Raw genomic sequence first — 23883 nt, forward strand, 5'->3', positions numbered from 1 at the left:
GAGTTTGTGGATTTTTTGGGTAATACATCTGAACAAATGAGGATTGAATGTGGAATTCCACAAGGTTCAGTTTTGGGACCTAAATTGTTTATTTTGTATATTAACGATATATGTGAGGTATCAAAGTCATTGAAATGTGTTTTATTTGCGGACGACACCAACTTTTATAGTTCGGGACATGACTTAAAAGCGTTATCAATACTTATTGAACAGGAAATGATTAAACTTAAGAGATGGTTTGATGTCAACAAATTATCATTAAATGTAAAAAAAACAAAGTTTATGATTTTTGGTAAGAGGAAAAGAGAGGACACCATCAAACTGTCGATAGATGGAATTGATATTGAAAGGGTTTCTGAACTTAGATTTTTAGGAGTGATACTGGATGATGGTCTGACATGGAAATCTCATGTTGCACATGTACGAAAAAATATGTCTAAGAGTATTTTTATATTAAACAAGGTAAAATATATGTTAGATTATAGGGCAATGCGCATATTGTATTGTGCACTTATATTGCCATATATCAGCTACTGTGTGGAAGTGTGGGGGAACACATATAAGAGTAACATAAAGGCATTGTATCAATTACAGAAAAGAGCTATAAGGATTATTCATAAAGTAGATTACTTAGAACACACTAACATTTTATTTATTAACTCTGGACTATTGAAACTACAGGAGCTAGTAAAGCTACAGACATTGTGTGTCATGTTTAAGGCTAGAAGTAAAACATTACCAGCAAATTTACAAAAAATGTTTGTCATCACTTCTGAGAATACAGAGCATAGAAGAAAAGGTCATTTCAAACAACAATATTCAAGGACAACTTTAAAGCAAATGTGTACATCAGTGGTGGGGGTAAAATTGTGGAATTCTCTTTACAACGAGATAAAAAACTGTAAAAATATATTCCAATTGAAAAAAATATATAAAGATAGAACGATAAGATCATATGGACAGCCATAAGTGTTTACATTTAGTTTTTTATTTATTATTTTACTTATTTTTTGTCTGGTTTGGTATTTGCTCTGTATCATTCCGTGAGGTGTATATTATATTATTACTATTATTTTCTTGGTTTGGTTTATACTTTATGAAGTTTTGCACTTGTTGTGTTTTTCTTTTGTTTTTTGTTTTTGATTGTTTCATCACATTTGGATATATGTGTCGGCTTAAATGATATTCATGAAGTAAGATAATGTATTATGTCAAAGGGAGCAGGAAATTATAAGATTTTCTTCATCCTGCTCCTTCTCAGGAATTGTGTGAATTTAAATTGTATAATTGTGATATAATTATTTATCGTTCTAAATGCACATCAATGAATGAGATAAATAAAAATGAAAATGAAAATGAAATGAAAAAAGTCTGAGCTGTAGCGGCAGACTTAAATGAGTGGAAGTGATTGCTTCAGGCGAGAGCCTTCCTGATTGCTGGATGGCCATCAGGTGTTGGGAAGTTTGGACTGTGATTCCAGTTCTCTCCTCTGGGGGGAAATGGGAGCCAAAACTCTCATTTTGAAATGAGGCCCTTCTGTTGTTTGGGTGAAGGCTTATGTCTTGTGTGGAGTTTGCCAAAACACACACACGCACGCACACACATCCATCCATTTCCTACCGCTTATCCCTTTCGGGGTCGCGAGGGGTGCTGGAGACTATCTCAGCTGCATTCGGGCGGAAGGCGGGGTACACCCTGGACAAGTCGCCACCTCGTCGCAGGGCCAACACAGATAGATAGACAACGTTCACACTCACATTCACACACTAGGGACCATTTAGTGTTGCCAATCAACTTATCCCCAGGTGCATGTCTTTGGAGTTGAGAGGAAGCCGGAATACCCGGAAGGAACCCACGCAGTCACGGGGAGAACATGCAAACTCATCACAGAAAGATCCGAACACACACACATCAACTACAATTGAAGTCAAAGAACCATTACAAAATATTTAAGCTAAAGTACCAATGATGGGTACTTGTTCACCCCCTGGAAGGCGAGGGGAGCAGTGAGCAGCAGCAGTGGCCACACCCATGAATGATTTTTGGTGATTTAACCACCAATTCCAACCCTTGGTGCTGAGTGCCAAGAGTCCCATTGTTTTAGTCTTTGGTATGACTTGGCTAGGATTTGAACTCACAACCTACCGATCTCAGGGCGGACACTCTAACCAATAGGCCACAGAGTATGGTCCAGAGCAGAAGTTGCTCGAAAGTTACTCAATACTTGAGTAATTTTTTCACGGGATACCTACTCTTGCTCGAGTAATTATTTTGATGACTACTTTTTACTGCGGATGAAAAGAGCAAAGCTCCCTCCCCCCATTCTAACCACATTCTACAGAGGCACTATAGAGACTATATACTATAGTGACCAACAACCTCTCTGTCTGGACTGGAGCCTGCAATGCCTCAGACTGGAAGTCTCTCCAGAGAGTGGTGAGGACGGCGGAAAAGATTATCAGGACTCCTCTTCCTCCTAACCAGGAGAACGCAAAAAGCCGCTGCCTGACCAGGGCTCAGAAAATCTGCAAAGACTCCTCCCACCCCTACTAAGGACAATTTTCACTGCTGGACTCTAGGAAGAGGTTCCGCAGCCTCCGAAGCAGAACCTCCAGGTTCTGTAACAGCTTTTTCCCTCAGGCCGTAAGACTCTTGAACGCATCAAAACTATCCCCTCAATTCCCCCCAAAATGGATTAACTCGCTGGAATATAAAGACAATACAACATACATCCATAAACCTGGATGCATATGCAAAAGTGCAATATATTTTTCTGTACAGTAATCTATTTATTTATATCTGCATCTTATTGCTTTTTTTTAATCATCCAGCACTACTTTCAGCTAATGCAACAAAATGTTGTTCTTATTTGTACTGTAAAGTTCAAATTTGAATGACAATAAAAAGGAAGTCTAAGTCTGAGTCTAAGTCTAAGTTTTACTTGTACTTGAGTCACATTCGTCTAAAGCTCAGGGGCCGCATGGAGGATAATCTGTGCACACATGGGGCCGGACTATTAAAATCATGGCATTAAAACTAAAAAATAAAGACAACTTCAGATTGTTTTCTTACTTTGGCCAAAAATAGAACACACACATGCCTGAAAATAGTACAATAAAAATATAGAAAAAAATACTGGCAGCATTTACAAATGCATAAACATGTGTTTTCTTTTGTATGATTTTTTTTTTTTTTATGAATTAAGTAACGTTTATGACAACCTTTTTCCAAAACACAATATAAAATCTAAAATATACGAGGGTAACACAGACATTTATCATTTGTTTTCAAAACCCTTACAAAAAAGTGGGACCCCAAAAATCTATTGTCGGACCCCATTTATATGACTTGATGGGGCCCCTGGGACCCCATTTTGAAAATTCTTAGTGCTATTATAATTCCCACCGTCATTGAAATTAAACAGGTTTTTAAAAGGAAACTAACATTTTATTTGAGTCTGTAAATTAGTTTGCTTGGTGGTGATTTTTGTTTGGTTTTGTATTGTGTAGTTATATTTAAATGGTAAATAGTAATAAAATAGTAAAAAGTATAGTAATTCTGGGACTGTAATTTTTTACTCGTTGGCTTGTTGAAGATTTTTATTTGTTTCTGTATTGTGTAGGTACAATCATATGTTTTTACTTGTAATTCTATTGCGTTTGTGGACCCCAGGAAGACGAGTGGGTTGTTATGTCAACCAGCTAATGAGGATCCTCAATAAAAATCAAAATTCAGATCAACACTGATAGAGAAGTGGTGCGTGCAAAACAGCAGCAGGCAGCTGTGGCCTGCGGGCCGGTTCTAATACTAATCTAATATCATCCCGGGGGTCAGAGATAATTTATTTGCGGCCCGGATCTGGCCCGCGGACCTTGACTTCGACACCTCTGTTCTAAAATAACGGTAGTCTTCATTGAGTACAATTTTGGGGTACTCTACCCTCCAGTGGGGACGGTCCAGCCCCCTGATTGTCACCCACCCGTTGAAAAAACTAAAACAAAAAAAAAAGGGTTTACTCTTGCGGTCACAGCTCGTGGTACCGGGGTCTATTCCAGAACTGCTTGTTGGCGAACCCTTGCGGAGTTGAGTGTTTTACCACCTGGACTCAGGTGTAAAGAATGCACAGACGCCGGTTAAACATTCACAAGTGTGCCATTAATGATCAAGCTGGGTTGGAAAAAAGAAAAAGAAAAAAGAATGTTTTGTGCGATTGTCGGACTTGTGCAAGGTTGCAGCTTGTTAATGAACGTTTATGGCGGACAAAGCTGTGTATTTACGGCAACCTTCTGATAGCTAATGAGGGGCATGATTGACGGGCTTAATGAGCATGTCGGATAAAAAAAAATGATAATCTCAAAGGTCTATTTGTAGAGCTCCAATTCTTTGGCCACCACACCATTTACTCCATCCTTAAGGGGTTATGTTTCCATACGTGATACAAAAACTAACACTGTTTTATTAACATTGGGTGCCAGTTCTATGATGAACAACAAAATAGAAAAACAACTCTTATTCATTGTTATATTTCTTAACAGAAAAATTGTTTTTTTGAATAAAATTCTACCCAAACATTTAATAAAGTCAAATACAAATAAGGCAACAAGACAAGTATCCAACACTTCTCTTTTCTAAAGTAAATTTGTACAGCAGATATGATCATCTACATCAACTATATGATTTGTCTGAGTGGCTGGACAAAAACAAAGTATATATATATATATATATATATATATATATATATATATATATATATATATATATATATATATATATATATATATATCAGCTAGTGTGTGAATGTGAGTGTGAATGTTGTCTGTCTATCTGTGTTGGCCCTGCGATGAGGTGGCGACTTGTCCAGGGTGTACCCTGCCTTCCGCCCGATTGTAGCTGAGATAGGCGCCAGCGCCCCCCGCGACCCCGAAAGGGAATATGGATGGATGGATATATATATATATATATGTATATATATGTATATATATATATATATATTTAGGATGTATATATATGTATATATATATATATATACACATACATGTAAATATATACATATGTATACACATATACAAATATACACATTTAATAAATACATATATACACACACACAGACACATATATATACACTGTATATATATATATATATATATATATATATATATATATATATATATATATATATATATATGTCTTAATTAGATTATCCAGAGAATAGTGCTCGATACCGTGGTAGAGCGCAATCAATATATGTGTGTGTGGGAAAAATCACAAGACTACTTCATCTCTACAGAACTGTTTCATGAGGGGTTCTCCTGACGATTGAGGGAACCCCTCATGAAACATTTCTGTAGAGATAAAGTAGTCTTGTGATTTTTCCCCCACACACACACACATATATATATATATATATATATTTATATATATATATATATATATTTATATATATATATATATATATATATATATATATATATATATATATATATATATATATATATATATATATATATATATATATAGTGTTGTATCGATACCAACATGTATTTCGATACTTTTCGATATTTTTCCAATTAAAGGGAACCACAAAACATATGTTTCTAATTGCAATTTTGTATGTAAATAAAATGGTGAACATACAAGACAACTTTTCTTTTGTTAGTTGGTAAACAAACAAAGGCTCCTAATTAGTCTGCTGATGTATGCAGTAACATATTGTGTCATTTATCATTCTATTATTTTGTCAATATTATTAAGGACAAATGGTAGAAAATTAATTATTAATTTACTTGTTCACTTACTATTAATATCTACTTACCCTTATTTTTTAACATGTTCTATCTACACTTCTGTTCAAATGTAATAATCAATTTAATCTTCTGTTGTTTGGATGCTTTACATTAGTGTTGGATGATACTACAGATTTGGGTATCAATCTGGTACCAAGTAGTTAAAGGACCATACATTGGTCATATTCAACTCATGTGTCCAGGGACGTATTTCATGAGTTTATAAAATATAAAATGAACTTGGTGGGGTGGGTTGATATGTAGTTTTCAGAGGTGGTATAGTACTGAAAATGATTCATTAGTATCGCTGTACTATACCAATACCGGTGTGTGTGTGTGTGTGTATATATCTATCTATCTATCTATCTATATATATATATATATATATATATATATATATAGTGGTACCCTGATTCTCACCAAGACACAGGATTTGTTTTGCAGCAAGCCAAAACGGGTATTTATTATACAAGTCTTTTTAGGAGGGGCGGGGTGTGGAAGAATCAAACTTAAAGTGACCAAACATAAATATCTCCCATCCGGGGCTCTCAGTCCTTCACACAATAGGTAATTGCCTATAAAACAATAGAAACATAACGTAAGTAAAACATTTCACTAGTAATGTCTTTTAGTGGGGAAATAGTGGATGTCTCACTTACCGCCTGATGCACCTGCCTTGACACAGAGGAGAGCCGGACCTGAATGAGGCAGAGTTAAGAAAGGTTCAATAGCTTGGCCCCACCTTTTGAACACTGATTATGGTGAAAACATTAAACTATTGTAAGCGCTGCGCCAGGGTGTGGTGTTTCATATATATATATATACATATATCCATTATCTACCGCTTATTCCCTTTTGGGGTCGCGGGGGGTGCTGCATACATATACATATATATTAGTGCGGTCAAAGTTAACGTGATTAAAACGTATTAATTATAAACTTCAATAAAGGCACACATTTTTACTTTTTTGAGTGGATTAAAGTTGGCCAGTGGATTAGAGGAGGAGGCAGGAGACGGGCGTTAAGCGTCTTTTCAAACTGACCCAAACTCTTTTTAGCATGTGAGATTATGGTACCCACTTTTCTGTCAATCTGTCAATCAAAGTGATGATGTCACATAAATTGAATACGAAAAAATAACACCAAAAAACTGACATCCCGCCCCTCTAAATTCTGGGGAATGTCCCGTCTTCTGACATCTGGCTATGATTTGACAGATCAGTCTAATAAAAATGCTAATGTATTTTACCAAGAGTATAATTTGTTATTCTGTTTTGTAATGCTCCATTTACTTTAAATCATAGTCAAACTAAGGACGTTAGAAATAAGCCTCTCTTTGTTTCTAAAATATGTTGTTCTTAAATACCACCAACAGATTATATATATATATATATATGTATATATATATATATATATATATATATATATATATATATATATATATACATATATATATAGCTATTTGTTTACCAACATCAAAATATACTGTGCAACAACAGTTTTAACAATACTGTTTTGACTACTGATTTGCAAATCATTGTATTCTGTTTTTATTTATGAACTACACAGCTTGCCAACTTCATTGGTTTTAGGTGTTGTACGACACGTATAGGTGATGATAAATTGCAAACATTTTTCGCCTGAGCAAGCAGATGTGGGCGTGGGGTTGTGGTGTAAGGTACAACTTAACCGCATGACAACTGTGGTGAAATAATTGCCCACAGGTGGTGAAATACTTTAACAGTCATAACTTACTTACACATGCTCAGATCTTCCTGGAATGTGGTGAGAGGTGTTGGGTGGGACACAACTGCATTACTCGTGTGGCAGCTTTATCACCCCCTTGTGGTAAAAAAAAATATAACTGTCATAACTTCTGTCCACATGCTACAAACGTCCTGAAATATTTTATGGTAGGTCCGGGTGTTGGGTCGGACGTAAAAGCATCAATACTGCGGCGTCTTTATCGCCCCCTTTTTGTGAAAAATTAAACCTCTCATAACTTCCTGACACATGCTCCAATCTTACCAATTTTTATGGTGGGTCGGGGTGTTGGATGGGACACAACTGTATTACTACTGTGGCACCTTTATCGCCCCCTTGTGGTGAGAAATTATAACTCTCATAACTTCCTATCACGTAATCCAATCTTACGGAAATTTTGTATAGTGGGTCTAGGTGTTGGATGCGACCTAATGGCATGAAAATGCAGCACCTTTATCGCTTCCTTGTGTTGGAAAATGATAACAGTCATAACTTCTGCCGATATGCTCCAATCTTCTTGAAATGTTTTATAGTGAGTCGTGGTGTTGGGTGGGACCTAACTGCATCAACACTGCAGCGCCTAGATTGCCCTCTTGTGGTGAAAAATGATAACACTCATAAGTTTTCCATACTTTTGTATGAATGTTTAAAAAAACTAATTTTTTATTGTGGGTTGGGGTTTTGGGTGGGACGCAATTAAATAAGTTCTAGGGCGCATATATCGCCCCCTAGTGGTGAGAATTTATAACGCTCATAAATTCTGTCCACATCAGTAGTGTCGAACTCAAATACAGAGTGGGCCAAAATTTTAAACTGAACAAAGACGTGGGCCAAGGTTAAACAAATTAATCTTTTAATAGGGACCCCAACAAGTTTTGCATTGAATATTGAACAAGCAAGGCTTACATAACTTTATAGTGACATGCAAAATTGAGTTTCAAATAATAATAATAATAATAATAAAAAAATATCAATAATTATTGCTCAGTTTGCTACACTGATTTGCTTTAACACGGAATATGGAACAAGCAACGCTTATATAACTTAAAAGTGCAAAATCAACTTTAAAAAAACAAACGAAAAAACATCAATGGCATATTAAATAAAATTTTAATACAAAATTGAATGCCTCTTTTCTATTTGCAGCCTTCTGAGGTAAATATCAACACTAACTTTTTCCACAGGCTAATAAATTTGAAAATAAATGGGGGCGGGGGGGGGGGGGGGGGTGTTGGTAGCGGGGGGTTTATATTGTAGCATCCCGGAAGAGTTATTGCAGCAAGGGGTTCTGGGTATTTGTTCTGTTGTGTTTATGTTGTGTTACGGTGCGGATGTTCTCCCGAAATGTGTTTGTCATTCTTGTTTGGTGTGGGTTCACAGTGAGGCGCATATTTGTAACAGTGTTAAAGTTATTTATACGGCCACCCTCAGTGCGACCTGTATGGCTGTTGACCAAGTACGCCTTGCATTCACATACCTCTGTGCTAAAGCTTCATATATTATGTGACTGTGCCGGCACGCTGTTTGTATGGAGGAAAAGCGGACGTGACGACAGGTTGTAGAAGGCGCTAAAGGCAGTGCCTTTAAGGCACGCCCCCAATATTGTTGGCTGGGTGGAAATCGGGAGAATGTTTTTCGGGAGGGACACTGAAATTCAGGAGTCTCCCGGAAAATCGGGAGGGTTGGCAAGTATGAGTACTAGCGGTGAGTGCGGTGTTACAGCGACACCGCCCCTGTATAATACCGGCGGGCCAGCTCTAATGTTAATTTGATATTGCCTCAAGAGCCAAATTAAATTACACGGCGGGCCAAATTTGGCCCATGGGCCAGAGTTTGACACCCATGGTCCACATGCTCCAATTTTCCTGTAACCTTTTATGGTGGGTTGGGTTGTTGGGTGCGACATAACGGCAATATAATTGCAACGCCTTTATTTCCCCCATGTGGTGAGAAATTATAACTCCCGCAACTTCCTGACACATACTCCAATCTTACCAATTTTTTTTATGGTGGGTTGGGGTGTTGGATGGAACACAACTGCATTACTACTCCGGCACCGTTATCGTCCCCGTGTGGTGAGGAATTATAACTCTCATAACTTCATATCACATGCATAAATCTTACCGAATTGTTTTCATAGTGAGTCGGGTGTTGGATGCGACCTAATGGCATGAAAACTCCAGTTCCTTTATCGCCCCTTTGTGTTGGAAAATGATAACAGTCATAACTTCTGCCCATATTTTCCAATCTTCCTGAATTTTTTTTTGGTGTATCGGGGTGTTTGGTGGGATTTAACTGCATCAATACTGCAGCACTTAGATCGCCCCCTTGTGGTGAAAAAATATAACTGTCATAGCTTTTGCATACTTTTATATGGATGTTTGAAAAAACTGAAATTGACTCATTTCATTCCACATACTCCACTCTTCCTGAATTTTTCATAGTGGGTTTGGGTTTTGGGTGGGACGCAATTGAATAACTTCTGGGGCGCATATATCGCCCCCTCGTAGTGAAAATTTATAACGCTCATAACTTCTGTCCACATGCTCCAATCTTCCTGTAACTTTTTATGGTGGGTCGGGTTGTTCGGTGGGACCTAACGGCACGATAATTGCAGCCTTTGTTTGTGAAAATTATCCACATAATCAAGTCTGCCTAAATGTTTTGATGGCGGGTGGGACACAACTGCAAGACTACTGTGGCACGAAAATCTCGAACTTGTGTACAATTGGAGGCCGCATTGGCCTAAAATAATATTTTGCCGTGGGTCGAAAGCCAACTGCATGTAAAGTAACTATTACACGGACGTCCCGCAGACCAGATTATGAATGCTGGCCGTAGTTTGGGTACCCCTGCATTAGAATTTTAACAATACTATTCTGAAAAAAGAACTCAAATCAGTAAAAATAAAATCAGAATCAGAATCACAATCAGGCACACTGTATTAATCCCAGAGGGTAAATTAAAATGTTCAGCACAATCCCATTCAAGATCAGACAAACATTACAGGGAGACAGAACAGGATCGCTGACGGGTCTGCCAACTTCCGGCGCCCCTTACAAAAAAGGTGAGATACAGGTAAACAAGTGGAGGGGAATGGGAGAGAAAAAAGAAAAGATTGAAATAGAATAAAATAAAATAAAATGAAAAAATCGGTCTAAGCCTGGGCCCCTGGAGAGGAGGTCCAGATTGTAAAATGTAGATATGTAAGTAAAAAGTATAAATACAACTTTAAAAAATGCCAGATGCTGCATCTGTTAGAAGTGACAAGTTGCTCAGGATGGATGTCAGTTCATCCATTGTCTCCTGGATCATTGATTACTTGTCTGACAGGCCCAGGTTTGCGCGACTGGGGAGCTCCCTGTCAGATACTGTGGTCAGTGGTGTAGGTGCTCCACAGGGAACTGTCCTGTCACCTTTCCTGTTCACCCTCTACGCCTCAGACTTCCAGTACAGTTCCAGGTTCCGCCACCTGCAGAAATACTCTGATGACTCTGCTGTGGTCGGGTGTATCGGCGAGGGACAGGAATTGAAGTGAAGGACAGTAATCGCTGACTTTGTGGAGTGGTCTCAGGCGAACCATCTGGTCCTCAATGTGGACAAGACCAAGGAGCTGGTCATCGACTTCAGGAAGAGTATGACCCGGCTGGAGCCCATCAAGATCCAGGGCCGGTACGTGGCAGTACTGGGGCAGTATAAGTACCTTGGAGTTCATTTGAACAGCAGACTGGACTGGAAGGACAACTGCAATGCGGTTTACAAGAAAGGCATGAGCGGACTCTTTTTCCTAAGGAAGCTTAGGTCCTTAATTGTGTGCAGCAAGCTATTGGAGATATTTTATCAGTGTGTTGTGGCCAGTGCCCTGTACTTTGCAGTGGTTTGTTGGGGGGAGCAGCTCCAGCAAAAGGGGCTTAAACCGGATTGATAAACTGATCCGGAAAGCCGGCCAAACTATTGGCTCGCAGCTGGAGGCGTTTGTGTCAGTGAGGGACAGGAGGACACTGGACAAACTGCTGGCCATCATGGACAATCCTGCCCACCCACTCCACCAGAAAATTGAGGGACAGTGGAGTTCATACTCCAACAGGCTCCTTCCCGCACTGTGCGATTCAAGAACTCCTTCATTCCGCACTCCATCAAGCTGTATAATCACTCCCTTATACAGCAATAGATAATATCCGTCTATTACCTGACACCTTTTATGTTAGCTACTTCTCTTTGTTTTTAATGTCTATATTCTATTTTCTGCTGGATTTACTCTCTAGTTTATGCTGCGGCTGCCACATATACTGTAATATTGTACATGGTAATTGGTATATATTGTATATATGTTATAGACATAATATATCTGTATATATAATATACTGTACACATATTAAGTATATATTGTATAAATTCGCAGATATGTTATATTTTATATTGCTATATCTAGTCTATTTATACCTGCATTGTCCTTTCCATCCTTACACTCTCCATCATTGTAACTGAGCTACTGAGTTGAACATTTTCCCTCGTGAATCATTAAAGTTTGTCTAAGTCTTAAGTCTAAGTCTAATCTGTGCATGCATAAATAAACGGCTCCCAATCAAACAGCTCGCCATTACCATGAATTGCTTAACGTGGACCCCGACTTATAGTTGAAAAACGTATTTGGGTGTTACCATTTAGTGCATGGTCAATTGCACGGAATATGTACTGTACTGTGCAATCTACTAATACAAATGTCAATCAATCAATCAATCCATACATCCATCCATCCATCTTCTTCCGCTTATCCAAGGTCGGGTCGCGGGGGCAGCAGCCTAAGCAGGGAAGCCCAGACTTCCCTCTCCCCAGCCACTTTGTCTAGCTCTTCCCGGGGGATCCCCAGGCGTTCCCAGGCCAGCCGGGAGACATCGTCTTCCCAACGTGTCCTGGGTCTTCCCCGTGGCCTCCTACCGGTTGGACGTGCCCTAAACACCTGCCTAGGGAGGCGTTCTGGTGGCATCCTGACCAGATCCCCCAACCAACTCATCTGGCTCCACTCGATGTGGAGGAGCAGCAGCTTTACTTTGAGCTCCTCCCGGATGGCAGAGCTTCTCGCCCTATCTCTAAGGGAGAGCCCCGCCACACGGCGGAGGAAATTCATTTCGGCCGCTTGTACCCGTGATCTTATCCTTTCGGTCATGACCCAAAGCTCATGACCATAGGTGAGGATGGGAACGAAGATCGACCGGTAAATTGAGAGCTTTGCCTTCCGGCTCAGCTCCTTCTTCACCACAACGGATCGGTACAACGTCCGCATTACTGAGTACGCCGCACCGATCCGCCTGTCGATCTCACGATCCACTCTTCCCCCACTCGTGAACAAGACTCCTAGGTACTTGAACTCCTCCACTTGGGGCAGGGTCTTCTCCCCAACCCGGAGATGGCACTCCACCCTTTTCCGGGTGAGAACCATGGACTCGGACTTGGAGGTGCTGATTCTCATTCCGGTCGCTTCACACTCGGCTGCGAACCGATCCAGTGAGAGCTGAAGATCCCGGCCAGATGAAGCCATCAGGACCACATCATCTGCAAAAAGCAGAGACTTAATCCCGCCGCAACCAAACCGGGACCGTTCAACGCCTTGACTGCGCCTAGAAATTCTGTCCATAAAAGTTATGAAGAGAATCGGTGACAAAGGACAGCCTTGGCAGAGTCCAACCCTCCCTGGAAACGTGTCCGACTTACTGCCGGCAATGCGGACCAAGCTCTGACACTGATCATACAGGGAGCGGACCACCACAATAAGACATACTCTCTGAGCACTACCCACAGGATTTCCCGAGGGACACGGTCGAATGCCTTCTCCAAGAACACAAAGCACATGTAGACTGGTTGGGCAAACTCCCATGCACCCTCAAGAACCCTGCCGAGAGTATAAAGCAGTTCCACAGTTCCACGACCAGGACAAAAATCAATCAATCAATAAATCAATCAATCGCAACTGCGAATTGGCTCTCATCGGTCACTTAAGGGAGCCATTCAAAACAGTCGCTTCAGTCACGAAAGTCACATCTCTCTTCGATCGAGTGTTGAAAAAGACAAATATATAAGTTACTTTTTATTGAGGCACAACTTTCAAATTACATTTCCATCCTATTCTTAATATTATTATTGTAACAAACAGTTCAGGGTGTCCCTCCAGTGTTGCCGTAAGGCTGTGACGTAAGAGGTCTATATAAAGGCGGGTTGTTGAAGAAGGTGATAGATGGGTATGGAGATAGGTGTAAAGAAGGGAACAATAAAGTGGTGGAGACCGGACCTGCTCTCTTGACTCCCTTTTATTATTTTATTTTATCAGTACCCAAATTATGCGAACCCAGGACACTCGGCTACATTATCATCACTAATATTATTATTATTATTGTTATTAATTATTATTATTATTATCACGTCGCAAAAATAATCAGACTGGTCAAGCATCAGTTGAATTGGTATCCCTTGGCTTCATTCAGAAGAATGTATTGTTAGAATTATGAATATATTTAATTTGTAAGCGCATTACCTTGTAATTTATCAGAACACAGGCGAATATATATAAATAAATCATGTGATCCAAACAGTGACACATAAAGATGAAAGCCAACATCATGAGCTAAGCCAAGTAGTTTGTCATAAAGATGCTTCCGTAGTTCTGCATGCTGTTAGGATCCCGGCGCAGCATCGTCACGTCCCGTCAGAAACATCTTAACCCATTCTAAGACATTTCAATCGCTTATCGCCAGGAATTATTCACCTTTGTGCCGGAATTGAAAGCCGCATTCTTTGTTTTTAGGTTTCGATTGTCGCGGTTTAGCTAGCAGGCCGGTGTTAGCAAGCTAGCAGGCTAGCACGCTACAGCTAACTCACCTCAGCGTCGCAAGCCGACATTTGTGTGAGCCAAAGTCCGCGTTTGGGCTTTTTCTTTACAGGGGACGCGAATCACCGACGCAGCGGCACAATGAACGTGGCGAAAAGTGGATACCGAGTTTTCTCCGCTAACTCCTCCGCAGCTTGCACACAGCTGGCTAAGAAGATAACTGAGTAAGTCATTCGGCTTCACGCGATTGCGTGACAAATAGTGAAATGGCCACAACAGCCTGATCGTTGCCACATGCTGGCTTGTTCGAATTGATTTGAACTACCAGTACTTTTGCAAATGTTGCCCACATGGGCAAAATGTCTCCCTGCAAATTACTTCAATTTCCAAGACTTGTTTGTGCAAGCCTGCTGTTGAAATGTTGTCCTTTTTCCTCTTACAGGCGACTAGGAGTTGAGCTGGGAAAGTCTGTGGTCTTTCAAGAGTCGAATAGTGGTAAGAGAAAGCCACTACTCACAGGTGTAACAGGAAATTATTTGTATTCAGTCATGTTTTTTTGTTTTTTTTTCGGAAAGTGGTGGTCAACCCAACCAGCATGGGTACTTTGTAGTGTCTTTCTTTTCTTTCATGGTGTTATCTCAGTACACCGGAGGCTTAGATGACATCTCTAAATGCAGATACGAGCAAATATTCGAACTACGCAATGGAATCGATCCATAAACATTGTCTAAAAACGATAAGTCGTGGGATCTCAAGGATTAACTTGAACTATCTGAACTAATAGGTGCTCCAGAAGTCATTCTACACCAGGGGTCGGCAACCTTTACCACTCAAAGAGCCATTTTGGCCCGTTTCACAAATTAAAGACGACAAAGGGAGCCGCAATCATTCTTGAGAATATCTGCTGGTGGTCACCCATGTAACAATAATAGGGCGTGCCATGAAGCCATTGCCTTTGACGCCTTCTACAACATGTACAGACAGCTTGCCAGGCCAGTAACACGTTGTATGTGGCCTTCGCAGATACACGTACACGACTGCAAGGCATACTGGGTGACACAGAGTACACTGAAGGTTATGATATAAACAATTTTAACACACTTACTAATATGTACCACACTGTGAACCCACACCAAACAAGAATGACAAACACATTTCTGGAGAACATCCGTACTGTAACACATTATAAAAGCAACATAAGAATTACCCAGAATGCTCTGCATCCATGACTCTTTCAGGCTATATTATACACCCCGCTAGCACCAAACCCCGCTCCCCCCCTTCCGTGCGTTGGTTGAGGTGGGCGGATGTGTATAATATAGTCAGGAAGAGTCATGGATGCAAAGGATTCTGGTTATTTGTTGTGTTGCGTTTGTTGTGTTACTGTGAGGATGTTCTCCCGAAATGTGTTTGTCATTCTTGTTTGGTGTGTGTTCACAGTGTGGTGCATATTAGTAAGAGTGTTAAAGTTATTTATATCACAACCTTCAGTGTACTCTGTGTCACCCAGTATGCCTTGCAGTCGTGTACGTGTATCTGCGGAAGCCACATACAACATGTTACTGGACTGGCAAGATGTCTCTACATGTTGTAGAAGGCGTTACAGGCAATGGCTTCATGGCATGCCCTTATTACTGTTGTATGGGTGACCACCAGCGGTTATTCGCGAGAATGATTGCGGCTCCCATTGACTTCTTTATTTTGTGAAATGCGTCAAAATGTAGAGGGCGCTAAAAGTAAAGCCATCATGGCATGCCCTCAATGTTGTTGTCCGAGTGAAAATCGAAGAATGTTGACCCCGGGTGATGTCCGGAAGAATCTCCGAGAACCAGAATCCCCCGTAACAATCGGGGGGGTCGGCGATTGTGCAGCTGAGCCACATCAGAGTGGCCAAGGAGGCGCGGGTTGCTGACCCCTGTTGTACACAGATGAAAGCTTTGCCAATCAATGTTTACTTATATAGCCATAAATCGCGCGTGTCTCAAAGGGCTGCACAAGCCACAACAACATCCTCGGCTCAGATCCCACATCAGGGCAAGAAAAAAAACTCAACCCAATGGGATGACAATGAGAAACCTTGGAGGGGACCCCAGATGTGGGGGGCCCCCCCTCCCCTGGGCGACTGGTGCAATGGATGTCCAGTGGATCTAGCATACTATTGTGAGAGTCCGGTCCATAGTGGGGCCAGGAGGAGATCATCTTGAGCGGAGACAAGTCAGCAGCGCAGAGACTTCCCCAAATGACGCACAGATGAGTGGTCCACCCTGGTTTCCGACTTTGGACAGCCCGCGCCTCATCTGTGGTCACCGAATCTGTGCCCCCACCCTCTCTACGAAGGGCAGAGCAGCAAAGAAATGGCAGATCAACCGATCTAAAAGGGAGATCTCTTTAAAGGCTAGAGTATACAAATTCGTTTCAAGATGGGACTTAAATGCGTCTACTGAGGTAGCATCTCGAACTGTTACCGGGAGAGCATTCCAGAGTACTGGAGCCCGAATAGAAAACGCTCTGTAACCCGCAGACTTCTTTTGGTCTCTGGGAATCACTAATAAGCCAGAGTTCTTTCAAAGCAGATTTCTTGCCGGGACATATGGTAGAATACGATCAGCAAGATAGGCTGTAGCTAGACTGTGTAGTATTTTATACATAAAAAGTTAAACCTTAAAGTCACATCTTAAGTGCACAGGAAGCCAGTGCAGGTGAGCCAGTATTGGCGTAATATGATCAAACTTTCTTGTTCTTGTCAAAAGTCTAGCAGCCGCATTTTGTACCAACTGTAATATTTAATACTAGACACAGCGAGATCCGAAAATAATATGTTACAGTAATTGAGATGACATATAACGAACGCATGAATAATGATCTAAGCGTCGCTAGTGGACAAAATAGAAAATTTTTAGCGACATTACGGAGATGAAAGAAAGCCGTTTTAGTAACACTCTTGGTGTGTGTGACTGAAATGAGAGAGTTGGGTCAAAATGATACCCAAATTCTTAAATGTTAAGGTGGTATTGTTAAATAGGTGCCAAGTAGCACTCGGTAGCCTTGATTCACAGCGTTTTAAGAACTTTGAAAAAAGGTAGTTATCATTTCACAATTAGACATTGCGTCTTGGGTGGATGTGTCCTTGTAAACAAACTGCGAGTAGCACTCGATAGCCTTGGGAAACTGCGTTTTAAGAACTACAAAACAAGACCGTTTTCACTTTGTGATTTGACTTTGCGTCTTGTGTGGATGTCCTTGTAAACAAACCACGAAGAGCACTCGATAGCCTTGATTCACTGCGTTTTAAGAACTTTGCAAAAAGATAGTTTGCATTTTGTGATTTGACTTTGCGTATCGCAAGGTCATGTCTTTTTAAAAAAAACAGTGTAGCACTTGATGGCCTTGATTCACTGTGTTTTAAGAACTTTGAAACAAAAGAGTATTAATTTTAGATTTGACTTGTCCAGGGTGTACCTGTGCCTTCTGCCTGAATTCATCTGAGATAGGCCCCAGCACCCCCCGCGACCGAACGGGACAAGCGGTAGAAAATGAATGGATGGACTTTGCGTCTTACGAGGATGCGCCCTTGTAAACAAACTGCGAGTAGCACTCCAGAGCCTTGATTCACTGCGTTTTACGAACTTTGCAAAAAGAGTTTGCATTTCGTGACTTGGCTTTGCGTCTTACAAGGACACGTCCTTGTAAACAAACCGTGAGTAGCACTCGAGAGTCTTGGTAGACTGCGTTTTAAGAACTTTGAAACAAAATGGTTTGCATTTCACGATTTGAATTTGAGTTTTGCGAGGACGCATCTTTGTAAGCAAACGACGAGTAGCACTGTGTAGCCTTGATTCACTGCGTTTTACAAACTTTGCAAAAAGATAGTTTTCTTTTTGTAATTTGACCTTGCATATTGCGAGGTCGGGTCTTTGTAAACAAACCGCGAGTAGCACTCGATAGCCTCGGTACACTGCGTTTTTAAGAAAAACATAAGACATTTTGCATTTCATGATTTGACTTTGCTTTTTGCGTGGATGCATTCTTGTAAACAAACCACGAGGGCACCTTAAAGCCTTGGTACATTTTTGTTTTAAGAACTTCGAAACAAAATGGTTTGCATTTCACAATTGGACTTTGCGACCTGTGAGAACACGTCCTTGTGAACAAACCACAAGTAGCACTCTGTAGCCTTGATTCACTGCGTTTTACGAACTTTGCAAAAAGACCGTTTGCATTTCGGGATTTGACTTTGCGTCTAGCCAGCAAGCGTCCTTGTAAATATACCGCGAGTATCACTTGATAACCTTGATTTACTGCATTTTAAGAACTTTGAAACAAGATAGTTTGCATTTCACATTTTGACTTCGCGTCTTGCAAGGACATGTCCTTGTGAACAAATCGTGAGTAGTACTCTATAGCCTTCGTACACTGTGTTTTAAAAACTTCGAAACAAGATAGATAATATCAAGATAAAGGTTCAATGAGGAAATAGTAAACGTTAAAAGTATATCAAACAAATCTGCATACTCGTGCATTCTTCAAATCTGCTCCCTTAGACTGTAGTGCTATATTCGAGAGCCACTTTTCTTGTGGTCGTTTCGTACTCTCTCTCCCTTCTCGAAGAACTCAGAATTTTTATATATTATTTGCACAATATAAGTGATTTGCACATGTTGAAACAACGCAAGCATGTTAGGGCAATTTTTTTATTCGAGAAAGTCTAAATCAGAGGCACTCACACTTTTTCTGCAGGCGAGCTACTTTTCAATTGACCAAGTCGAGGAGATCTACCTCATTCGTATTTATAATTTATATTTATTTATTTATGAAAGAGACATTTTTGTTAACAAGTTAATGGTGTTTAATGATAATACAAGCATGTTTAACACACATAGATTCCTTTCTTTCATGAAGACAAGAATATAAGTTGCTGTATTTGATTCTGATGACTTGCATTGATTGGAATTAGACAGTGGTGCTGATAACGTCCGCATTTTCAAATGGAGGAAAAAAAAAGTCCTCCTTTCTGTCCAATACCACATGAAAGTGGTTGGATTTGGCATCTCATTTGTCCAACTTGCATACTCGTTTTTAAACACTTTGTAATGAGAGTAGCATATGTGTGTGGCCCTCTAATGTCTGGTAACAGGTGAGTGACGTCAGTGAGAGTGCGGGTGGGCAAGCAAGTGAGAAAGCGGTCGCTGAGGGCGGGGGAGAAATACATTGGCATCAAACTCCGTAGCTTGCTAGCTTGTGCACGCTAGCTTTCTGAGACTCTTATTTTGTTAGCACAGGCAGGATGAAACAGGTCTTTTATGGTGAAGACAGGAACTGTGCAGTCGGTCTTTAGAGTTTTGACAGTAGGTACGGAGTCTCTAGAAATAAAATGTGTTTCTCTGCGTCCGCCCTGTTAGTGATTTTTTTCTTAAATATGAGCTTGCAGCAGCCAGCGTCATCTCACAAGATCCTCGGGTGCCGAGAATGTCAAACAACTGACGAAAGTGAAGTCTTGGTATGATTGATGATTGCTCATTTTTATGTATATTTTTTAATGCCTGGCTTGAGATCGACTGACACACCCTCCGAGATCGACCAGTCGATCGCGATCGACGTAATGGGCACCCCTGGTCTAAATGGTGCCTGGTATCCATTGGGAACAGACGCTAGCTTGACCACCACGCATATTAAATGAGCCAGGTGATTACAAAATATCATATCACCTCTGGGTGACCACAAATCCTCACTGAATAAGTTTAAAGGTCCAAACACACAGGCACAACGTACGCCAAACGGAGTCCGGAGATTTCTGCCGGGCCTGTGTGAGCAAAGGTCAGATTTTATGACTCGTGTCACACAAAACACTTTCCGGCTTATATTTTTCACATCAACCCGCATTACATGTAGGTATGGTACCCAATCCGGTATTTTTTCCGGCACCGACCAAATCCCGTCGGTTCACATAAACTTGACGATGCCATGTTCAGTACCTGATTTGCGCGTGACGTCACACCCGGTTGGCGACTCAGCACTTGGCGATGACTCCAGCAGAACTGAGTGCGGACTCAGCCAAACTACCTCAAGGTAATGTTGCAATTGTCAATACCAGAAAATAAATGGACTCAAAAAACTCTCCAACATAATTAAAGTAAGGCTCTACATTTCCAAAAATGCGCTAGATTAATGCTAATATACATTGTATTTGCCATTGACATGCTACTGGTTAACAACAGCAAATTTTTTTTTCAAAGCAATTTCAACACATTTCTGAATTTGTTAATAAAAACTACTACTAAGATGCACGTTACAGTCAAACAGCTGGTGCGTCATAATTAAATTACTTACAGCATTAAGAGTTTCTGTGGTGTAACAAGAGACTACATTTAGCAAGGATTGAACTGACGAGCCCACACACCATAAACTAAACACTTTTGCGATGTAACTTTTTGGACTTGCAACTGTAATTGAGACCCAGAAATGTGATCACAAAACAAAAGATAGAACAACTGTACAGCAGTTATCATAATCATAAAATTTATCATGGTACCGTAGAGTACCAGTATTGATTCCCAGGTACCAAAAATTGGTACCTGAATCGTACCCATCCATAATTACATGTAAAACTGATCTGCATTTTGGCACCAAAGTATAATCATAAAAAATAAAATCAAGCCAGTGTAGGATGAACAGAGACAATTTCGACACAGTTGATTAGTGATGGGCTCTTATTTTGCTACATTTATTGGTACCGACCAAATTCCATCTGGACTATCACCTGCCGCTTCATGTTAAATGAAACTGTACCATATGGCGATGTCCGGTTGCAGACTGCACTGACTCTTAACACATGGCGGGCAAACAGGCACTGAGAGCAGACAGTTTTGTCATGCCAACCAAAAAAAAAAAAAAAAACAGTCATCAAAAAGAAGGCACTTGGAAGTACAGTAAAGGCTCCACTTTTCAAAATGTGCTTGCTCGATTTTAACCTACTTTGGATATACCATAGACATGCCACCAATTAGCATTAGCAATTTTACATGGCTATATCAACACGTCCAATTTTTTTAATGAAAACTACAACGACTGGGGTGCAAAAGGTACAATACTTGCAGTATAAACACTTTGTAGGGCACAACAAATGAAAATAATGGAACATTCGACTTATTGGCAATGACTACTTCCAGGCTACTACTCCACATCCGGTTTAAGACTTGGGACCGACTCAAACACTTGGTGGGCAAACAAGCGCCCAGAGCAGACTTAGTCGGACTGCTTTGAGATAATGTTACAATAGTTGTAGTACTAGTTAGGGGTGCAACAATACACATATTCGTAATGAACCGTTCGATACAATGGATTGGTTCATCAACTTCTGACAATACACACTGCTGAAAGCTTAGATCGAGTGGTCGATAGTTGGGGCCCCTAACGGTCGATCGCGAAATTGTTAGAAAACAAGTATTATTATGGCATCAGTGACACCCCCACCCGAATAATGACCAACAGACCCGCAAACCGGTACGCTTTTTATTTAACTCTAAACATGCCCTCATGCCTCTGCCATAATTCATCGAGCTGCAAAAATGACTGAATGACTTTACCAACAAATCTTACATTTTTGTAGCATCCAACATCAAACAACGCTTCCCTCAACCACAAGTCCATGACCATTATTGCTCACCTGCGGCGGGATGCTACACGGAGATTCCGTGAACATCCATCCATCCATTTTCTACCGCTTATTCCCTTTTTTGGGGTCGCGGGGGGCACTGGCGCCTATCTCAGCTACTATCGGGCGGAAGGCGGGGTACACCCTGGATAAGTCGCCACCTCATCGCAGGGCCAACACAGATAGACAGACAACATTCACACTCACATTCACACACTAGGGCCAATTTAGTGTTGCCAATCAACCTATCCCCAGGTGCATGTTTTTGGAGGTGGGAGGAAGCCGGAGTACCCGGAGGGAACCCACGCATTCACGGGGAGAACATGCAAACTCCACACAGAAAGATCCCGAGCCTGGATTTGAACCCAGGACTGCAGGACCTTCGTATTGTGAGGCAGACGCACTAACCCCTCTGCCACCGTGAAGCCCATTCCGTGAACATTGCGCCAAAATATGGATTTTGTGTTGATTTATTGTGAATACAAAACTAAACATTGACATGTGCAAAGGCAGTAATAATATGACCAAACAAGGACTTCCCCGTTTGTCCTTTCTTTAATCACACAGGAAAAACCTGCTAGCTGATTTTACTACTTCCAATGGTGAAGTAAAAACCATGTGACTCGTGTCCCATATGTGACCAAAACAAATCTATTACTGTACTGAGAATATAGTGGCCATAAACAGTTAGCTTCTACTGTAGCCGTTCCCAAAGTGCAGCACAGGGTTCATCTGTGGCCCGTGACACATTATGAAGCAAAACCAAAAAACGTGCAAAAATCGGGAAAACAGCAAGTAGCACAATGAGGAAAGGCCAAAGTGTTGACATCAACCAATAACAACGACACAAAGCAGGGATCTTGGGCGCTAAATGGTTGGTGACCACTGCATTAGCACATGATTTAAAGAGGGCAAAGGAAATGAATCGGGCGATTGCTACTTTTATTGCCGTCGACATGCAACTTAAGCCCCGTTACAAGAGTCCTTCACAAACCTATTTTACCGATACCGTAGTTCCTGTTTAATACAACAAGACAAAAGCCCCATTAGAGAGAGCAAGAGATGGGTGATTTATCAGGTGCATTTATTTAATTTCATTATTATTTTTTACAGGCCTCTGTTTTTGTTTTATATGGTACGAAGTATGCACAGGAGCAAATGGAGCAGGTATAGTTGTACCAGATACATTTCATTTAAAAACTGTACTTTTAAGTTGAAACACAAATGTTGATAATTTTAATGAACTACAGGTACAAAAAGGTTAAAAAATGTATCTTTTGTTTTTTTTGTGAAAAAAATATCAAACCTTGACGCTAAAATATTGAACCGAACCGTGAATTTTGTGTATCGTTGTACTCCTAGTGGATCAGTTAGGGGAAAAGTTACAACAAACTACAACAAAAGTATTGATCCTATCACGCTAGTATCAATCTGATACCAACACCCAACTTGTGTTTATAACGTTCATTAAAAATTTAATTAATTTGGATAATTGTGACATTTTATTAAACTGAAATGTTTATGCATCGTCACTTGCTATCGCATTTAATGTATTTGTTTTTTTCCTGCAGAGACGAGAGTGGATGTGAAAGAATCCGTCCGTGGACAAACTATTTTCATCATCCAGACCATCCCAAGGTGAGTGCAGCGACATTTATAGCCGCAGATGGGACAAAATGAAATTTCATTTAAAAAAATCGTAAAAATCTTCACCTAAATTTGTCATTAATTGATAGCAATTTGGAATTTAATGCATCGTTTCTTTTCAAATGTGTCATTAATTTAATGTACATTTATACATTTTTTAAAATCATATTATTTAAATAAAAAAAAAATGTTTTCACAATGTAATAATTAATTTC

The 23883-nt window shown here is 40.4% G+C and overlaps 1 protein-coding gene and 1 long non-coding RNA gene across 4 annotated transcripts in view; one reads left to right on the forward strand and one right to left on the reverse strand.

The window, feature by feature from the left end:
* Positions 1 to 6215: 6215 nt before the first annotated feature.
* On the reverse strand, positions 6216 to 14631 carry LOC133556165 (uncharacterized). Its single transcript, XR_009807464.1, has 4 exons — positions 14421 to 14631; positions 7543 to 7625; positions 6443 to 6481; positions 6216 to 6358 (listed from the first exon to the last, which is right to left on the reverse strand). It is a non-coding gene; the product is annotated as an uncharacterized LOC133556165 (long non-coding RNA).
* Positions 14147 to 23883, forward strand: part of LOC133556164 (phosphoribosyl pyrophosphate synthase-associated protein 1) — a 38621-nt gene continuing 28884 nt past the window's right edge. For 2 of the 3 annotated variants that reach the window (XM_061905825.1, XM_061905826.1), the window contains exons 1-3: positions 14147 to 14594; positions 14813 to 14865; positions 23593 to 23659. In XM_061905825.1, coding sequence (XP_061761809.1) covers positions 14512 to 14594; positions 14813 to 14865; positions 23593 to 23659 — 203 coding nt within the window. In that variant the 5' untranslated portion in view covers positions 14147 to 14511. The remainder of the gene's footprint in view (positions 14595 to 14812; positions 14866 to 23592; positions 23660 to 23883) is intronic. The other variant, XM_061905827.1, reaches the window with a different exon arrangement.

This window comes from Nerophis ophidion, linkage group LG07, assembly GCF_033978795.1.
Source record: "Nerophis ophidion isolate RoL-2023_Sa linkage group LG07, RoL_Noph_v1.0, whole genome shotgun sequence".
NCBI lineage: Eukaryota > Metazoa > Chordata > Actinopteri > Syngnathiformes > Syngnathidae > Nerophis > Nerophis ophidion.